Source organism: Trematomus bernacchii, unplaced genomic scaffold (genome assembly GCF_902827165.1).
Source record: "Trematomus bernacchii unplaced genomic scaffold, fTreBer1.1, whole genome shotgun sequence".
In the NCBI taxonomy this organism is placed as follows: domain Eukaryota; kingdom Metazoa; phylum Chordata; class Actinopteri; order Perciformes; family Nototheniidae; genus Trematomus; species Trematomus bernacchii.
The window spans coordinates 1083718-1103665 of record NW_022987521.1 but is presented as its reverse complement, the minus strand read 5'-3'; the positions used below and the strand labels follow the sequence as shown (position 1 = coordinate 1103665).

The following is a 19948-nucleotide window of genomic DNA, read 5'->3' as shown; positions in this document are numbered from 1 at the left end:
GGGCCATGTATACTATGAAGTTCTTTATCCGGCTGATCTTCGACACAACATTGTCTTTCTGTTTTACTGTCGGAGCGACACCCAAACAGTGATCCAAGTATGTCTGAAGGTACGCCTCCATGCTTCTAGGCAACGTGATTTCACGCATGGTATTCCCCCGTCACACCCAGTGGACCAGTAATTTGAGGGAGAGGGCAAGTCATTAGCCAGCTTAGAGGCACGGGTCTTCCGGCATACAGGGGTCTCGCTACCGGAGGCTACTGCAAACATGACAGTTTCCACCGGGGTCTTCACAGGGGTCTCGCTACCGGAGGCTACTGCAAACATGACAGTTTCCACCGGGGTCTTCACAGGGGTCTCGCTACCGGAGGCTACTGCAAACATGACAGTTTCCACCGGGGTCTTCACAGGGGTCTCGCTACCGGAGGCTACTGCAAACATGACAGTTTCCACCGGGGTCTTCACAGGGGTCTCGCTACCGGAGGCTACTGCAAACATGACAGTTTCCACCGGGGTCTTCACAGGGGTCTCGCTACCGGAGGCTACTGCAAACATGACAGTCTTCACCGGGGTCTTCACAGGGGTCTCGCTACTGGAGGCTACTGCAAACATGACAGTCTTCACCGGGCTCTTCTCAGGGGTCTCGCTACCGGAGGAAACTGGTAATATGACAGTCTTCACTGGGCTCTTCACAGGGTTCTTGACCGGTCTCTTTCCACCGGAGGCTACTGCAAGCATGACAGTCTTCATTGGGCTCTTCACAGGGTTCTTGACCGGTCTCTTCCCACCGGAGGCTACTGCAAGCATGACAGTCTTCACCGGGCTCCTCACAGGGGTCTCGCTACCGGAGGTTACTGGGGACTGCATGACAGTCTTCACCGGGCTCTTCACAGGGGTATTGCTGCCTGAGGCTACTGTGTTTATGCCGGAGGTATTTGGGATTGCCAGGCCCTTAAATCGTATACATTCGTCCTCTTCCTCAAGAACAGCAGCACTCTGCTTCCTGGGTTTTAGCTCCTTTTTCAGCCTGGAGCGCAGGGTCTTCACCTCATCATTGAGGGCATCCTTCTGAGCCCTCAATGCCACATTTTCCAGCATCACCTGCCTGCAGTCCTCGTTGTCACACTCGGTATGTGGGGAGAAGGGTGGAGGGTGCCCGGGGTATTCCTCCTCATTGTCTATATCCAATGATGTAGCCATTCCAATGATGGGGTTAGTCTCACGGAGGTCATGGAGCAACTGCAGTGCCACACTATGCTTCAGCCTTGCCATGACCTGATGTGCCTTATGTCGGGACAACTCAGGGTGGTCATGTTTTACATGACGGTCCAGTCTCTTCCCAGCGTACGAACACCCAGCGATGGGACAGGGTTTGGTCCGAACATTTATCCTTCCACTGGCTATTTTCAGGAGGATTCCCCTCTCCTCCAAGTTCCGCACTGCATGCTTGTGCTTAAGGTGTTTGTTCAATGCCAGATAGAAGAGTCTGCACACCGGGCATTCAGATGACATCCTTCCTGAAACACACATAATGATTTTGATCAAAATTATGTTATAGTTCTCCGTTTATATGCGTTAGCGTGAGCGGTGGTTGCGACACTGGGTCCGATGCATCAATTCATGGTGCATGGACGAAGGGAAGTATTGGGTTACCACCGGGTCAGATGGTCCCACTTCCGCACCAACGCGGGGCTGGTGATGGCAACATTGGGTCCGATGCATCAATACATGGTGCCCCGACCATGAGAGGGTTTGGGGTACCCCGGAACCAGGCACCACCCCAGCAGGAAACGGGTTGTATGGTCAAAGGAGGAAAGAGTGATAGAACCGGGGTAAAGCAAAGAAAGTGTCCGACAATAGTGACTTGTGAGGCGGCCAGAGAGTCTGTCATATCTCGGTCCTATCCTCCAGGCAACGCTGTGGCCAAAACTGGGCTAAAAACTAAAAAAACTAAAAAATATTTCATCCAGGGAAATTTGGGTGAAAATGAAAAAAAAGTACCCCAAAATAGTCCTTCATTAGCCAGCAGCAGTCCCCTGTCGACTCATGTGACATTCCTCCAGGGTTACATAGAACCAGGGTGTGGGCTCCGAGCCATCTCCGAGACATCTCTAGTCCGTGTTGATAATGGGGGAAATGTACCCCAAAATAGTCCTTCATTAGCCAGCAGCAGTCCCCTGTCGACTCATGTGACATTCCTCCAGGGTTACATAGAACCAGGGTGTGGGCTCCGAGCCATCTCCGAGACATCTCTAGTCCGTGTTGATAATGGGGGAAATGTACCCCAAAATAGTCCTTCATTAGCCAGCAGCAGTCCCCTGTCGACTCATGTGACATTCCTCCAGGGTTACATAGAACCAGGGTGTGGGCTCCGAGCCATCTCCGAGACATCTCTAGTCCGTGTTGATAATGGGGGAAATGTACCCCAAAATAGTCCTTCATTAGCCAGCAGCAGTCCCCTGTCGACTCATGTGACATTCCTCCAGGGTTACATAGAACCAGGGTGTGGGCTCCGAAGCCATCTCCGAGACATCTCTAGTCCGTGTTGATAATGGGGGAAATGTACCCCAAAATAGTCCTTCATTAGCCAGCAGCAGTCCCCTGTCGACTCATGTGACATTCCTCCAGGGTTACATAGAACCAGGGTGTGGGCTCCAAGCCATCTCCGAGACATCTCTAGTCCGTGTTGATAATGGGGGAAATGTACCCCAAAATAGTCCTTCATTAGCCAGCAGCAGTCCCCTGTCGACTCATGTGACATTCCTCCAGGGTTACATAGAACCAGGGTGTGGGCTCCGAGCCATCTCCGAGACATCTCTAGTCCGTGTTGATAATGGGGGAAATGTACCCCAAAATAGTGCATCATGACTCAGCAATCATCACACTCAACTTTGGTGAGAACCGGGCAAAGGGGTCAAAATCCGTCAATGTGGGGGGTGAAACGGCTGTACGCGAGCCCTGGGGGGGGCACCCGGGACCGGGCAGTGCCCCCGGCAGAAGGAACCGGGTCAAACGGGCCAAAACAGGAAAAAAAATAAAAATAAAAAGAACCAGGCAAAAGGGGGGAAAATGGGAAAAAAGTGTCCGAAAATAGTGCCTCATGACCCCGCAGGAGTCCCCCGCGGACTCCCCTGACATTCCTCCATGGTCGAAATCATCCAACTCAACTTTGGTGAGAACCGGGAAAAGGGGTCAAAATGTAAAAATTGTACCCCAAAATAGTGCCTCATGACCCCGCAGGAGTCCCCCGCGGACTCCCCTGACATTCCTCCATGGTCGAAATCATCCAACTCAACTTTGGTGATAACCGGGCAAAGGGGTCAAAATGTAAAAATTATACCCCAAAATAGTGCCTCAAAATCGGGTAGAGTCACCTGCAAAGTGCCCTCGCATTCCTCCATGGCTCAAAATGTCGAACTTAAACTATTTGGAGAACCAGAGAAATGTAAAAAATACGCCCCAAAATAGTGTCCCAAAATCGGGTAGAGTCACCTGCAAAGTGCCCTCGCATTCCTCCATGGCTCAAAATGTCGAACTTAAACTATTTGGAGAACCAGAGAAATGTAAAAAATACGTCCCAAAATAGTGTCTCATAATCGGGTAGAGTCACCTGCAAAGTGCCCTCGCATTCCTCCATGTCAAACTTTAAGTATTGAGAGAACCAGGCTGGGGGGTCCTTGCGCCACAAAATTAGGCCCACTCAAAGTGCTTGGTGAGCGGATACATTCTTCCATGATTTGCAACAGCCGTTATTTTTCTGAGTGCACCCAAAAACTGGGTTTCCGATTTCGTGCAGACGGTAGTTTGAAAAGTATGGATGAATCTTTTTAACAGAGAAGTGGAAATGAAGCCCAGGGACTTTTTCCCCTTCTCCGTTGTACCAACCATCGGAGAAGGGGAAAAATCGGCCTGAAGCGCCAATAGTCTGGCCCCTTCTCCCGTTGGCACTCTGTCATTTTTTTGACAATTTTTCAAAACTTCATTTTTGATTATTTTAAGTTATAATTAAGCGTTTTCTTCAATTTTTTTTGCTTTCCACGGGTGGGGGCGCCTGGCAGGCCGCCTATGAGCACCCAAATTCGGCCTGGATCATCCAGGATTTGTGGGCTAAGCTCCATAAACTGACTAAATCACCCAGAGAGGTCACCTTTCTAGCCCAAATATATATAATACAAATACATTTAAATAGTAAAAGGTGCACTTGTGCTCTGCATTACCCGGAATTTTATTTTCATAGCCCCATGATAGTGATTAAAAATCATTTTCATGGGAAAAAGTGTTAAAACGCCTGATTAAATTATATGCAGGACCCCAGTGAGCTCCAGACTATGTGCATTGTGTTGGGGAACCATATAAATGATAGAATAAATGCATTTAAATGCAAAAATAATGATTTAAAATCATTTTAGGGGGACAATTGTGGAGAGGAGCCTGAAAATGACTCTGCAGCAGGCTGCCTATGAGCACCCAAATTCGGCCTTCTTCACGGAACCACGACCCCTTCTGTGGAGGGTATTCTCGTGCCCCTGGTGAGCACACAATGACCCAGGAAAGAGTCTTCAAAACACAGGTAAAAGTGTGTTAAACAGTGGGGTAACATGTTTGAAATGACAGCACACTGCTGCTTGTTGGCAGGCCTGACTCACTTGACTTGTCTCACACACACCCAGGGGGGGAGAAAGAGGACACATTGACCCAGGAAAGAGTCTTCAAAACACAGGTAAAACTGTGTTAAACAGTGGGGTAACATGTTTGAAATGACAGCACACTGCTGCTTGTTGGCAGGCTGACTCACTTGACTTGTCTCACACACACCCAGGGGGGGAGAAAGAGGACACATTGACCCAGGAAAGAGTCTTCAAAACACAGGTAAAACTGTGTTAAACAGTGGGGTAACATGTTTGAAATGACAGCACACTGCTGCTTGTTGGCAGCCTGACTCACTTCACTTGTCTCACACACACCCAGGGGGGGAGAAAGAGGACACATTGGAGCACAGAATGACCCAGGAAAGAGTCTTCAAAACACAGGTAAAACTGTGTTAAACAGTGGGGTAACATGTTTGAAATGACAGCACACTGCTGCTTGTTGGCAGCCTGACTCACTTGACTTGTCTCACACACACCCAGGGGGGGAGAAAGAGGACACATTGACCCAGGAAAGAGTCTTCAAAACACAGGTAAAACTGTGTTAAACAGTGGGGTAACATGTTTGAAATGACAGCACACTGCTGCTTGTTGGCAGCCTGACTCACTTGACTTGTCTCACACACACCCAGGGGGGGAGAAAGAGGACACATTGGAGCACAGAATGACCCAGGAAAGAGTCTTCAAAACACAGGTAAAACTGTGTTAAACAGTGGGGTAACATGTTTGAAATGACAGCACACTGCTGCTTGTTGGCAGCCTGACTCACTTGACTTGTCTCACACACACCCAGGGGGGGAGAAAGAGGACACATTGGAGCACAGAATGACCCAGGAAAGAGTCTTCAAAACACAGGTAAAACTGTGTTAAACAGTGGGGTAACATGTTTGAAATGACAGCACACTGCTGCTTGTTGGCAGCCTGACTCACTTCACTTGTCTCACACACACCCAGGGGGGGAGAAAGAGGACACATTGACCCAGGAAAGAGTCTTCAAAACACAGGTAAAACTGTGTTAAACAGTGGGGTAACATGTTTGAAATGACAGCACACTGCTGCTTGTTGGCAGCCTGACTCACTTGACTTGTCTCACACACACCCAGGGGGGGAGAAAGAGGACACATTGACCCAGGAAAGAGTCTTCAAAACACAGGTAAAACTGTGTTAAACAGTGGGGTAACATGTTTGAAATGACAGCACACTGCTGCTGGTTGGCAGGCTGACTCACTTGACTTGTCTCACACACACCCAGGGGGGGGAGAAAGAGGACACATTGACCCAGGAAAGAGTCTTCAAAACACAGGTAAAACTGTGTTAAACAGTGGGGTAACATGTTTGAAATGACAGCACACTGCTGCTTGTTGGCAGGTAAACATTGTTTAATTGTTTAAGTGTTTTTAAATGTATGGAACAGTGTTTTGTCTCTTTCAAAACTCTCCCGTCATTGGCCGGATACATGGGGACGATTTTATATTCACTATGACCGTTACTATTCCAGTGAGACGAAGTACGTCCGGTAACGGGAGTGATCCCATGTTAATTTTGTCCAAAAACCAGAGCATTCCCTTATCCCTGTTCACCCACGACTGCGTGGCCACACACAGCTCCAACACCATCGTGACGTTTGCTGATGACACGACCGTCATCGGCCAGATCACAGACGATGACGAGACGGCGTACAGAGAGGAGGTCGAAAACCTGACATCTTGGTGCCAGGATAACAACCTCCATCTCAACATCAGCCAAACAAAGGAGCTGATTGTGGATTACAGGAAGCAGCAGGGAGAGGGACACGCCCCCATCGCCATCAATGGGACTACGGTGGAGAGAGTCAAAAGCTTCAGGTCCACATCACTGAGGACCTGACATGGTCTCTTCACACCACCACCATCACCAAGAAAGCTCGACAGCGGCTCTTCTTCCTCCGCAGGTTGAGGAGGTTCAACATGGACTCCAGGATACTCTGCAACTTCTACAGGTGCACGATAGAGAGTATCCTCACTGGCAGCATGACGGCCTGGTACGGCAGCTGCACCGACCTCGATCGTAAGGCTTTACAGAGGGTGGTGAAAACTGCACAGCACATCACCAGGACGGAGCTGCCATCCATGGAGGACCTTTACTCCCAGCGGCTCAGGAAGAAATCACTACGGATTATCAAAGACCCCCATCACCCCAGCCACAAACTGTTCTTTCTGTTGCCGTCTGGCAGACGTTACCGCAGCATCCTGGCAAGGACAAGAAGATTCGGAGACAGTTTCTTCCCGCGGGCAGTGAGACTGTTAAAAAATTGAACTGTTGAAACAACTTCAAACATTCATCTGCTACTCAGTAATATGTATCTAATACCTAATATATATATATCATTCCAATAACTTGTATATAGACTCTATTGCACTATTCCACATCATAACTTTATTTTATTTTATAACTATTATTCTTTTTGTATTGCTCTAGCTCTTATTGTTATTATGTTATTATGTTGCATTGTTGGAGAAGCCTGTGACATAAGATTTTCAACTACATAATTACTCTGTAACTATGTCAGATTGACAATAAAGAACCTTGAACCTTGAACCTTGAACCTTGAACCTCTCATACAATACACTAATACAATACAAAGTGTGTGTGTGTGTGTGTGTGTGTGTGTGTGTGTGTGTGTGTTTGTGTGTGTGTGTGTGTGTGTGTGTGTGTGTGTGTGTGTGTGTGTGTGACAACATGATGCGCTCTGAAACTACAGGGCGGCCGAGGACAAAAAATACACATGCGTTAATCGCGTTAAAATAATTAGTGGCGTTAATTTTTTACGCGATAACTTGACAGCCCTAGTTTTAACACATGTTGTAATATATGTGTTATTATAGACTTACTGGCTGTGGACTCTCAGAGACTCACTGTGAAGTCGTGGCCTCAGCTCTGAAGTCTGACCCCTCCCATCTGAGAGATCTGGACCTGGGTCACAACAACGAGATGAAGAATTCAGGAGTGAAGCAGCTGAGTTCTGGACTAAAGAGTCCAAACTGCAGACTGGAGACTCTCGGGTCAGTTCACTGACTGCAGTTCATACAGATCTGTTTGTGTTTATGATTTTCTGAATTTGAACAAATACATTTTAATAGTTATTTCTTCCATTTTTGCTAATGACTGCATATTGATCAGATTAACAAAGAGAAGGTGAATGTGTGAGGGAGAGAGTTTGAGCTTCCACAGACTCACTCTGTGCTCCATGAGTCAGTGGAGATGCTGTCAGTACTGATGAGCTGTGAGGGAGATGAAGGAGTTGTTAAACATCTGATCAAGGTTAAAGATCCAGATTATCAGTGGATTGTTTCTACATCATCTCTGACAACTCCAGGTTTAATAATCTGTTCAGAGCTAAACAGGGTAAACCCTGTTTAACTCTGAACAGATTATTAAACCTGGAGTTATTTCAAACGGGAACTTTGTTTTCTAAATGTACATGTTTTCTTTATTCAGACTGTGGCGCTGCAGGTTATCAGAGATCAGCTGTTCTGCTCTGATCTCAGCTCTGACGTCCAACCCCTCCTATCTGAGACATCTGAACCTGGGTTACAATGATCTGCAGTATTCAGGAGTGGAGCTGCTGAGAGGTCTTCTGGAGAGTCCAGACTGCAGACTGGAGACTCTCAGGTCAGTTCACTGACTCTCTGTTACTGCTGGAGATCTCACATGTTTCATTAGTTATTCAACTTATTCTTGTACATATATATAACATCCATACGTTGGTAAATGTTGTTTTGTTCAAATTTGAAAAACTAATATTAGTTTTACATAAAGTTTACTTTGTGACATAGAAATGTTTATGTTCCCAATAGGGCTTCACGATTTGGTGAAAAAGTCATATTGAGATTATTGTGGACAATATTGCGATTTGCGATTGAATGAGCAAAGTGTAATATGTACTTGGTCAGGGAAAGGAAAGAGCACAGACAAATGATCATTTTGAAATCTGTGTTTCTCAAAGAATCATAAACAAATCCAACAACAACAATATCTGAGTAGTAGGCTACTGTTTGGAATTAACTTAGAATTTGACAAAATAAATACCAAAATATATCTTCTTTGAAAATAAAGGTTTTTCCTGCATACTTTCTGCACTACTATCCAGTAAATATAAGAACACATGCACATGTTCATTAAATAAGACATCTGGATGCCCAAACAAATGAGGATGTAACAGAGAAAAGAGCAAGTAACACAATGGGGCATATTTAGTGTAACCTCTACAACTGGAACAACATATATGTTAAATAAAAGTGATACCCAAAGTATCGCCACATTACAGATGGAGCATTATTTTTGGCCACCAATGAACCTGAAAAGGATATTGCATTGTTTTTGTTACTTTCATTGCTATTGTTTACATTTCTTAAGTGTAATTTAATTCAACTTCCTTTTTTATTTAGACATGCTTTTATTTAGAAGGCGACTTTGCGCTATTAACAGGAAGCTACTGTTCCCAAAGAAAAAAACTTGACGGAGATGAACGGAGATAAAGTACAGGCATTAACGGAGATATCTACATTTAAATACGGTGATATCAAAATAAAAAGTTTACATTAAAGTATTAGCAAGAGGCACAAGGTTAGTGTTAACCTGTTAAGCCCTAGAGCCCCCTGTACAGGGGGCAGTGGGGTGTTTTTTCACGAAACTGTGTCTCAGGGCTTCTTAATATTTAAAAACCTATTAATGTGTCATACCCATTTAACGGGAAGAAACTCAGCTAACTGAAAATACGAACCATTTTTACCGAAACAAAACACAGGTCTCACAAGAAGCGTCTAAATGAGCCCTGAGCGAAAATATGCTAACACACTTACCACAGAACTCAAGGTAAAAATACCCTTATTATTTATCGTAACTGCAAAAACAAGATATCAAATTAAAGCTGAGATTCCACAGATTCTATAGGTATAAGTATCATCACTGAGCGATCAGAACTCGTGACAGGGGAAGCAAACACAGACGTCACAACACGTGAATTACGGAACAATCACGGTCTCAAATTAGCTGTTATTCTGATCAATAGTCGTCTTCAATGGCATTAAAATGATAAAAACGCCGCTGAAGGTTAATCCATAGGCAGTGGCGGCGCCAGGGTATGGCTGGGGTAGGCTACAGCCATACCAAGAAATGGCTTAGCCCCACCTTAGCCCCACCATGAAAAGTGATGCAAATTCAATTAAATAATAAGCGAAATGCTAAATGTTGAGAACACGGATTGCGAAAATATACAGGTCGTGTCCACAGCACACAAACTGATCCTGCTGTAACAACAAGTGCACGTTACTGATGCAATATGGTTAAGACCATTCGGGCTTATGCTATAAGAGGGGTGCAATGAATAGTCTAAGTAGTGGGGGAGTTTTATACACTAAAGGTGTGGAAATTCTCTGACGTTATAATATCAGCGCGGCCGCGGTCAGGTCAAAATGCCTCCGAATGCAATTTGAATAGACCTACAGCCAATCAGAGCAACGCAACGTTGGATCTGCGTCATGCCTTATTGATTGAGATCAATCGAAACCGCCATTCAGTATCCCCATTGGATCTTCAACGTGTACTATCATACGTCACGTTCACAGTGATCCCTTTTTATTTACTACAAGACAAATGTGCCGTTTTATTTCATACAGTTCCATTTTGATTGAGACAGGGAAATAATCTAAACCTCACGCGTGGCGTTTCACTGTCAAGGGGGGCGATATAGCGTGTATGTAATTACATTGCAAATACTGACTTGAGCACCACCACTGTATGGGTTAGCCCTACCATAGATTACCCAACAAAAATGCTCTGGCGCCACCACTGTCCATAGGTTAATCCAATGTGTCTGTGTCACTTTGAAAGGATTACTGATAATCATTGCATTTTTATGTAAAAAACGGAGATTTCATATTATTTTTCTTTTTACAAATCTCTCTAAAAAGGTCAAATGTCACTTGTTTTGCATCAACCTTGATACAGGGTACTTATTATATGTTGTAGTTTGGATTTCTAAAGCTTTTAGTCTACCATCCCATCATTCAAGGGTGGTTTTCACTATAAGTAATGGGGTTTTTTTTGGGCGGAGGTAAGAATTGACCTTTTTTTACAATGTTCCATCTGAATTTACTCTGACACAGAAACATCTATATTGATTCTGACACTTCTACATCCAACTCACAGATGTAACCTTGCTTTGAGAAAAAAGACTATTAATTTAACCCTTTTAGAAGTGAAGTTATAGTCATTTGTTCTGGGCATGTCATTTTCGAGCCTAAAACCTGAAAAACAGGCTCAGGGCTTTAACTAATATAAAAAGGTGTCCTGATTTGTTTATACTGTTTTATAACTTTGCGGTTCACTTGTTTAATGGTATGCTAAAGTGATGCTAATATGGATGAAGCTTAACTGTAGTTGTTGTGTTGTGTCTTTGTGTAGCTCTTACGTTGATTTTTTGAGTCTTTAATAAATTAGAAATCATCAGTCAAGTGTACGACCATCTTTCGGAGGGATCTGCTACACTTGGTGTTCCGGTTTCCTGTTGTTAGCATTCCAGCTTCACAATAGCATGCAGCTAGCACGTTCTTGTGTGTGTAGTTAAATGGAAAATAAAGTGTGGAGTTCCATATTAAACACACCACCTCCGACTATATGTGCTCTACACCACGCACATTTTATTATTTAATTCAATCACAGCCTGTTGCGGTTATGTAATCGCACAAGCTGATATCACGATTTCGATTAATCGTGCAGCCCTAATTCCCAATCATTTAGATGTGTTTTCACAGATAATAAACAGAAGGCTGATATAATGATGATCCTCAATAACAGAATGACGGCCACTGTTATTCAGGGAAAGATCATTGATTAGGACGCAGTAAAGATGAGCTGCACATTTCAGACCTGAACATCTGATTGGATTAAAAACTGATTTTTATCCTCATCATGATTTCTTTATTCAGACTGGGGTGCTGCAAGTTGTCAGGGATCAGCTGTTCTGCTCTGGCCTCAGCTCTGAAGTCCAACATCCATCTGACATATCTGAACCTGAATTTCAACGATCTTCAGGATTCAGGAGTGGAGCTGAGTGATCTTCTGGAGAGCCCAGACTGCAGACTGGAGAGACTCAGGTCAGTTCACAGACTCTCTGTTACTGCTGGAGATCTCACATGTTTCATTAGTTATTCAACTTATTCTTGTATATATATATAACATCCATACATTTGTAAATGTTGTTTTGTTCACATTTGTATTTCTCTAAATGTAGTCTGCAGTCATAACAGTTGAGTGTTTCCTAAAGAAACTATTATTCTTCCACTGTTAGTTGTTAAAGTAAATGTATGTTTTCTTTAGTAAATGGTCTGAATAAAGAAGGTCCTCTGAACTAATATTAGTTTTACATAAAGTGTACTTTGTGACATAGAAATGTTTATGTTCCCAATCATTTAGATGTGTTTTCACAGATAATAAACAGAAGGCTGATATAATGATGATCCTCAATAACAGAATTACGGTCACTGTTATTCAGGGAAAGATCATTGATTAGGACGCAGTAATGATGAGCTGCACATTTCAGACCTGAACATCTGATTGGATTATAAACTGATTTTTATCCTCATCATGTTTTCTTTATTCAGTCTGAGGAAGTGCAGTTTGTCAGAGATCAGCTGTTCTGCTATGGCCTCAGCTCTGAAGTCCAACATCCATCTGAGAGAGCTGGACCTGAGTCTCAACTATCTGAAGGATTCAGGAGTGGAGCTGCTGAGAGATCTTCTGGAGAGTCCAGACTGCAGACTGGAGACCCTCAGGTCAGTAAGGGGTCTCTGCTGGTTCAGCAGTATTGTATGAAACACAGGGAGGTGTTTCTCTCACTGGGGAATCACAACAGATCAGTGATGTTACCCACTGACTGCAGGCTCTTTCATTCTTCCATCAACTATAGAAGGCCAGCTGAAAATGCAAAGCCACATTTATATATATTATTATTTATTTATAGCCACTGTCATTTTATTTTGTATATATTGATTGTTGTATTTTTTTATTTAGGTTTTAATGTGTGCACATGTAAAAATATGTCTTTGATTCTGTGTATATATATAATATATATAAATATTTGTATATTCATTTGTTTTTATATTCTGGATTGTGGGAAACGGTATTTCGATCTCTCTGTCTGTACACACAAACTGGAAGATTGACAATAAAGTTGACTTTGACTTGACATTTAGTAATCAACTCTCTAACAGACAAATGGGATTTTACAGAAGAGTGGAAAAGGTAGTCTGTTTTTTATGGGATGTTTTATAGTTTCTAGCCTAATAACTGGTTACTTCCTGTAATGCAGCTGAGAGCAGTCAGTCGTAGTGTTTGCAGAGAAGATATGATGGGATGTAAAGCATGAGATCAGTCAGGACTCTGAAGCTGACTAACTCAAAGAACAAACACTTAAATTGGAACTAAAACTGTTGGATTGTGTTCATCCCTACAGGATCAGAAATGATAAGATGTTCACAGCCAAGATCCAGAAGACCTGTGAGTACTGAATATCCTCCATTCATCTAGATATGAAACTCTTTCATGGAGCATGACCTCAGAGGAAAACAACACTCTTGTTTTTCTCTCTTCATCATTTTTGCTGTTTCTCTTCATGTTGTATTATCATCATGATTCTCTCTCTCTCTCCTTCTCCTCTCAGGTGACAGGAAGTGAAGACACACAGAAAGGTGAGAGGTCGTACCGTGTGAAGTTTATTTATTGAGGTATCACCACGGAATACATTTAGTTATTGGTTATGGTTTTTATTGAAAATAAAAGTCCTGCATTCAAAATGTTCCTCAAGTAAAAGTAGAAAAGTATTCTCATCAAAATATAGTGAAAGTAGCGACAGTAAAAGTAGTCATTGTGCAGATTGGTCCATTTCAGAATAATATATATGATATGTTTTATAATGATTGATCATGAAAGTGTTCTCAAAACTGGTAAAGGTGCAGCTAGTTTGAATGACTTTGTATACTGCAGGGTAGCTTGTGAATTTACTCCAGGTGGAACTAAAGTCTGATTTAACACTTGATTATATTTCAAATCATTCATCCACATCTGTGAAGTAACTAAAGGTATACTTGTAGTGGAGTAAAAGTACACCATTTACTTCTGAACTGTAGAGGAGTAGAAGTACACAGTAGCATAAAATGGCAATACTCAAGTACAAGTACCTCAACATGGTACTTAAGTACAGTACTTGAGTAAATGTACTTAGTTCCTCTCCTGATCTGTAAAGCTCTCCCAACATATGCAGGTTAGCATCCGGCAGCTTCTATGTGCTGGGGACCCGTACTGTACATTTCTATCATCAAACTTTGGGCTCCTCAACATCTCTGTGTTCCCAGCAGGACTCTGAGCTGCAGACACATTCTTTCTGTGACTTTGATCCAGATATTTGGAGCATAATAACTGAAGCTGTTTCTCCATGTTCAGGAACATCCAACCGGTCGACCTCGTGAAGTTAAACTCAACTACACAATTATTAAAGATCATGTTTAAAGGTCCCCTATTATACTGTTTCTCATCAATATATTATAGGTCTCAGATATATCCAGAGCCTGTCTCTGATTGGCTGAAACACCAAACAGATCATTGCAGCATTACCCATAATCCTCTCTGTTTCAGCCCTGTTTCCAAAGTGCTGATTCTCTGTCTGTTACTTTAGATGAAAATAAGGAGCCCCTCCCCACGCCCCTCTGAGAGAGATTTGGTTACAAAGAACTCAATGGTGCTGTAGGAGAAGATTCAGGTGATAAGGTGGTGGGGGGGGGGGGTTACCTTGGTTGCTGATTGGCTAATGGTTACACAAGCCAAATAAACGTTTTAACGTAGAAAGAGACATTTTGATACCCAACCCAGCTGACTCAAAGGGCCAGTATAGCCCCGCTGTATTCAGTAGTTTCTCTGACTACGGTCAAAGCAGATACTTTGTGGAATATAAAAATGAAACTATAAAACCTGTAATAAGAATTACTCAGAATACTTTCTTTAGACATTTTATTTACATTTTCTTTTACAAATATTTCAAATGTTTCTATCCGAGTGCTTTTCTCATGAATTATCCATAAATCTTGGAGTTTTTTCCTGTGTATTTCATAATCTTAAAGGATATTTGATTTCATGTTTTTGTATTTGTGGGAAACGGTATTTCGATCTCTCTGTCTGTACCAACCCAGTCTCACGGCATTTCGTGTTATTAGTCACGACATTTAATCTATTGATTCCTGTTCACCAACACGATTTTCCCCTTTTTTTCGTGTCACACAGAATGATTTTAAAAGCAATGTATTTCTATTAGTAGTGTGTTTTGTGCCTGCAACACGTCTTTTTATCCGGTCGGGTCTCGGAAGACCGGAAGCTGTGTGGTTCATAAAAACATACTCAATATCAAGCCACGATTATTGTTTTTATTTTAAATCTTATAATTTTTTTGCCGTCAGTTAGGAAAGTAAATGGGGCTCAGAGCCTCAGAATACTGAAATCTGTATTTTTTTATCTTTTTTTCCTTCTAATTTGTTATTCTTTTCTAAATAACACACTGTTATTTACTCGACAATAACACACAATTATCCTTGTTTTTATTTATTCGTTTAATTCCATAATCTCAGGCTTTTTAGCCGTTCCTCAGGAACTGAATTTCAAAATAAAGTCACCGGAAACAGACGTAGACCTTTAAGGGACATTTCGAGCATGAAATGCCGTGAGACTGGGTTGGTCTAGTGTATGTTTTTGTATTTGTGGGAAATACCGCTGAGGTTTCCATATTAAGTTGAATAATTAAAACGAAAGTTAATATAATCAAATATAATCAAATATATTCTTGTATAACCCACAATGAAAATGCATTATATTTCATGTTGTTCAGTAATCATAGTATATACAAACATAAGTGGTTTGGTAAATTGAGTTTAAGGCCTATTATAGTTTATCACTATGGGTGTCACTGTTTAAAGAGGGCAGACAGTTGTCTTCACTCACAGCAGGATTTGCACAGGAGACCCCTGACTCAATGGAAAAGTACTGGAGCCCTAAAATGTGTTTAGGCCACACCATAGGAGAATATGTCTGCACATGTCCTATCCTGCACACCAGAGGTCATGACCTTCTCCCACATATATGGGTATGAAGGAGGTGTCTTTGGTTTTCGGTCCCTGTGTGGATCATAAAAGCACTAGCTGAGAGTGAGAAAGCTCCAGAGCGGGATTTTCACTGATAAGTTCTCTCAAATTGGTAAATTCTCTCAAATTGGTTTTGTTTTGACTGTTTTACTAAAACCAACGGAAGAGGGCCGCTGAAATTAATATCCCAACTGAAGTGGGCCAGTTGAAGACAGATTTACAAAATATAATAAATGTAAAACTGAATTGAGGATTCATATTAGTAATTGACCACAGCATGATATGTTTTGTATGATTGTCATAAAAACCCTGTAAAGTGTGGACCATTTTCTTCAAATAAAATCATCCCACCCTTTTGGATTGGGATAACTTAAAATAAATCTGCGCTCTCCTCTCCTGCTTTAAGGTAAGATTGCGCAACTGCCACATTACATTACATTACATTGCATTTAGCTGACGCTTTTATCCAAAGCGACTTACAATAAGTGCATTCGACCAAGAAGATACAAACTTGAAGAAAACAGAATCATATAAGTACATCAGGTTTCATAGAGCCAAAACATTTCAAGCGCTACTCAACTGGCTTTAGATAAGCCAGTCCTTTATTAGTATACAAGTGCTTTGTTAGTAATTCTTTGTTAGTGCTTCTATCGCTCGAAGTGGAGTCGAAAGAGATGAGTTTTCAGTCTGAGCCGAAAGATGTGTAAGCTTTCTGCTGTCCTGATGTCAATGGGGAGCTCATTCCACCATTTTGGAGCCAGGATAGCAAACCCACGTGTTTTTGCTGATGGGAACTTGGGTCCCCCTCGCAGTGCGGGTGCAGCGAGCCGTTTGGCCGATGCAGAGCGGAGTGCACGTGCTGGGGTGTATGGTTTAACCATGTCCTGGATGTAGGAAGGGCCAGATCCATTCACAGCATGGTACGCAAGTACCAGTGTCTTGAAGTGGATTCTAGCAGTTACTGGAAGCCAGTGAAGGGAGCGGAGGAGCGGCGTGGTGTGGGAACATTTAGGAAGGTTGAAGACCAGACGAGCCGCTGCATTCTGGATGAGCTGCAGAGGTCGGATGGCACATGCAGGTAGACCAGCCAGGAGGGAGTTGCAGTAGTCTAGGCGTGAGATGACGAGAGCCTGGGCCAGAAGTTGCGTCGCTTTCTGGGTCAGGAGGGGACGTATCCTTCTGATGTTATAAAGCGTGTATCTGCAGCAGCGGGTTGTAGCAGCGATGTTTGCAGTGAAGGACAGTTTGTTATCTAGGGTCACACCCAGATTCCTTGCAGTCTGAGGCCTAGGCTCCATGGGAACGAAAACGGGTTGTATCCGCATATTTCTCTTGCGTATAGCCCTTTTTGCTACACGACGCCGTAACGGAACGGTAGAAACGGACCCTGCAAACAACGGGTCCAAAGGTGGATAGATCTGGGAACGGAGCGCTCTGGGGGGTCCAACGGGGCTGTGTGGAGCCCCGCCTCCCCCCCCCCCTCTGCTGCTCACCCCCGCAAAAGTAAACTGCACACTGAATTCAGATTATTTATCTTTATCTCGATATGGACGTAAATGCGAGTGAAGTCTAATCTGACAGGACGGAGACACGCAGCTCCTCCCGCTGTGATGCAGCGGGAGCAAAACACACACTTCAAGTCAGATCATCACCCTTAGCTATTTTAATTACCTCTCAAACTAAACTAGTTATAAATATGTTTATTTTTACTGTCGAGTCATCATTACTGGATCAGCTGCTGCATGAGACAGACACTGACGCTGTCAGAAGAGAGGAAAAAGAGACAGCCTCCGTGTATTTTATTATTATATATCATTATATAGAGTCGTTATTCATTTGTTTTAAAGCTCAATAAATACCAAAGAAGACCTTTGACCGGCACTTTTATAATTTTGTCCGGAAGATTTAAACGAAAAACTGTGCCCGGTTCCCTCGGCCCCCACCGCGGAGAATAAACAGAAGTGCAGCCATGACAACCATTCTTCTTCGCTGCTTTTGTGGAGGAAGTTGCTGCTTTTGTGGAGGAAGTTACAGCGCCACGTACAAGCTCGGCATATGTACTGCAGCTTTTCCAGCGGTTGGATCTAAACGGAGCGGTCTCGTGTGGCAAGACACTATCCGGTGTATATTGCGTGTGGACGGAAGCTTTTTGGCAATTGCGTTTGGGTTAATCCTATGCGTTTTGCCGTATGCGTTCCCGTGGAGCCTGGGCCTGAGCAAACAATAGAAACAATAGAGGTGCCGATGTTGATTGTTAAGTCAAGAGTAGGACAATCTTTTCCCGACATACTCACACTTAGGCAGGGCCACACCTCATTACTGATACCAAATCCTACGGGATCGCTAAAATGGATTTAGTGTGTCGTCTGAATTGAAACAGCAGATAATTGAACCTAGTTCTTCAGAAGTTAGTAGAGGTGAGACCTTGCTGATCCAGGTGGGTTCGAGCCTGGCTGTAAACTTACATAGACTCAATAGCATCTGTTACGTCTATTAGTAGGTCTGATTAATTGCCGGAATAATTAATACAGGATTAGAGTACGGGAGACAGGGAGAGGACGGATGAGATGAAGGTAGGCGATGAAAAATATGAGGAGAAATGAAAAAGAAATGGAAAGTCTGGGTCTGACCTTGCTTCAGTCTCTGAGGAAAAATAAAAATGTTTGGTTGAACTGTCCCTTTAAAGACATCATCACAATGCTGGTCCCCCTTGAGGTGTCAGTTGGAAATTATTTCTGAAAAATCTGACTATTTTTCTGACTTTTCAAGAAAAAAACTGATTTTATTTCTCAACTATTTTACTTTTTCAGTAAGAATCGTAAAAATTCTGACTTTTTCATAAAAAAAAATAAAAAAAAATATTTTCCCTCAAAATTCATTTTCTTTCAGCAAAAATTTGAATTCTGACTTTTTCAAAAAAATCTGAAATCAGACATTTTCAGTCAAATCTGTCTGAGCGTTATTCTGAGCTCATCAGTGTGTTTCACCCTCATGGGGAGTGGAGGATAAACGTTGTACATGTATGAGTTTTTGTAATAAAGGATCAATTATTGTTTTGGTTGAACTGTCCCTTTAAAAACAGAAGAGATCGTTTCTATAGCAACCTAAAAAAAGACACACATGCGGATGCTTTCAAATGTATTTATTCATATATATATTTAGGAATAAAGAAATGAAAGGGAATGAAAATAAAGTTGTCATTCATTTATTAAAATATCAAACAGATGTAGGTTACAGCTTGACTGATGATTCTAAAATGGGTTTAAACAATTAATTTGGTGGAAAATAATGACTTTATTTCCTAGAAATCGTTAGTTAGCATTAAATGAAAGTTGAAATTAGTCTTCTTTGGGAAGCTGCACATCATCTTCATCATCCTCTTCATCATCATAATGCTTCTCCCCCTTAAAGTGTCAAGTGGCAATTTTAGCACATCAATTCCAGAATAAAAGGAAAAAAATTGGTATTTAAAATTAAATTAAAAAATAGTGTGCAGACATTTACATATGCAACAAATGGATATATACACAAACAGCAGGTTTAAATTATTTATGAATAAGGCTTTTATATCAACAAGCCTTTTGTATACTGCCACATAACACTGGAGACGTCTGAACAGAAGCAGTGAGTCTGCGGTTAAACCCACAATAACTAACACGTGTCATTAAAATGTGTTTTATATTACATACATTACATTATAATACATGCAGAGCCTCTCTGTTCAATTAAAACCCAAAGAAAATAACATTTTCAAGGTTAGGTGTTTACAAATGCATGCTGTTTAATAAAACAAACAACAACAAAGCCAGTCTGAAATGTTTGTAGATACATTAAAACACCCAAAAAATGTGATCAAAAGAATCAGAAACACAGGAGAGCTCCGACATAAAGACGGTACGACTCAGTTCCTAAAGTCTGACTGCATTATTACTTTGTTTAGTGACGGTTCATTCTGCTAGGGTCGAGTATCAGGGAGATCTCAATGATTATAATTATCCATATTTCTTTTATTAAATCCTATGAATAATATATTTTCACTTTTATCGTATTTTCGACTTCATCCAGATCTCAGGTTCCAGCATCACGTGATTGTTGGTGCCTTATAGAGACTAGAAACACAAACAATGCTGTAATGTA

At 42.3% G+C, this 19948-nt stretch overlaps 1 protein-coding gene across 1 annotated transcript in view; it reads left to right on the top strand.

Annotated features, from left to right (window-relative positions):
* Positions 1-13410, top strand: part of LOC117472693 (protein NLRC3-like) — a 31812-nt gene extending 18402 nt beyond the window's left edge. Inside the window, exons 7-11 of the mRNA XM_034118031.1 lie at positions 7511-7687; positions 8124-8301; positions 11631-11782; positions 12290-12455; positions 13348-13410. Of these exons, the coding sequence (XP_033973922.1) occupies positions 7511-7687; positions 8124-8301; positions 11631-11782; positions 12290-12455; positions 13348-13410 (736 nt within the window). The remainder of the gene's footprint in view (positions 1-7510; positions 7688-8123; positions 8302-11630; positions 11783-12289; positions 12456-13347) is intronic.
* The last annotated feature ends 6538 nt before the right edge of the window (positions 13411-19948 follow it).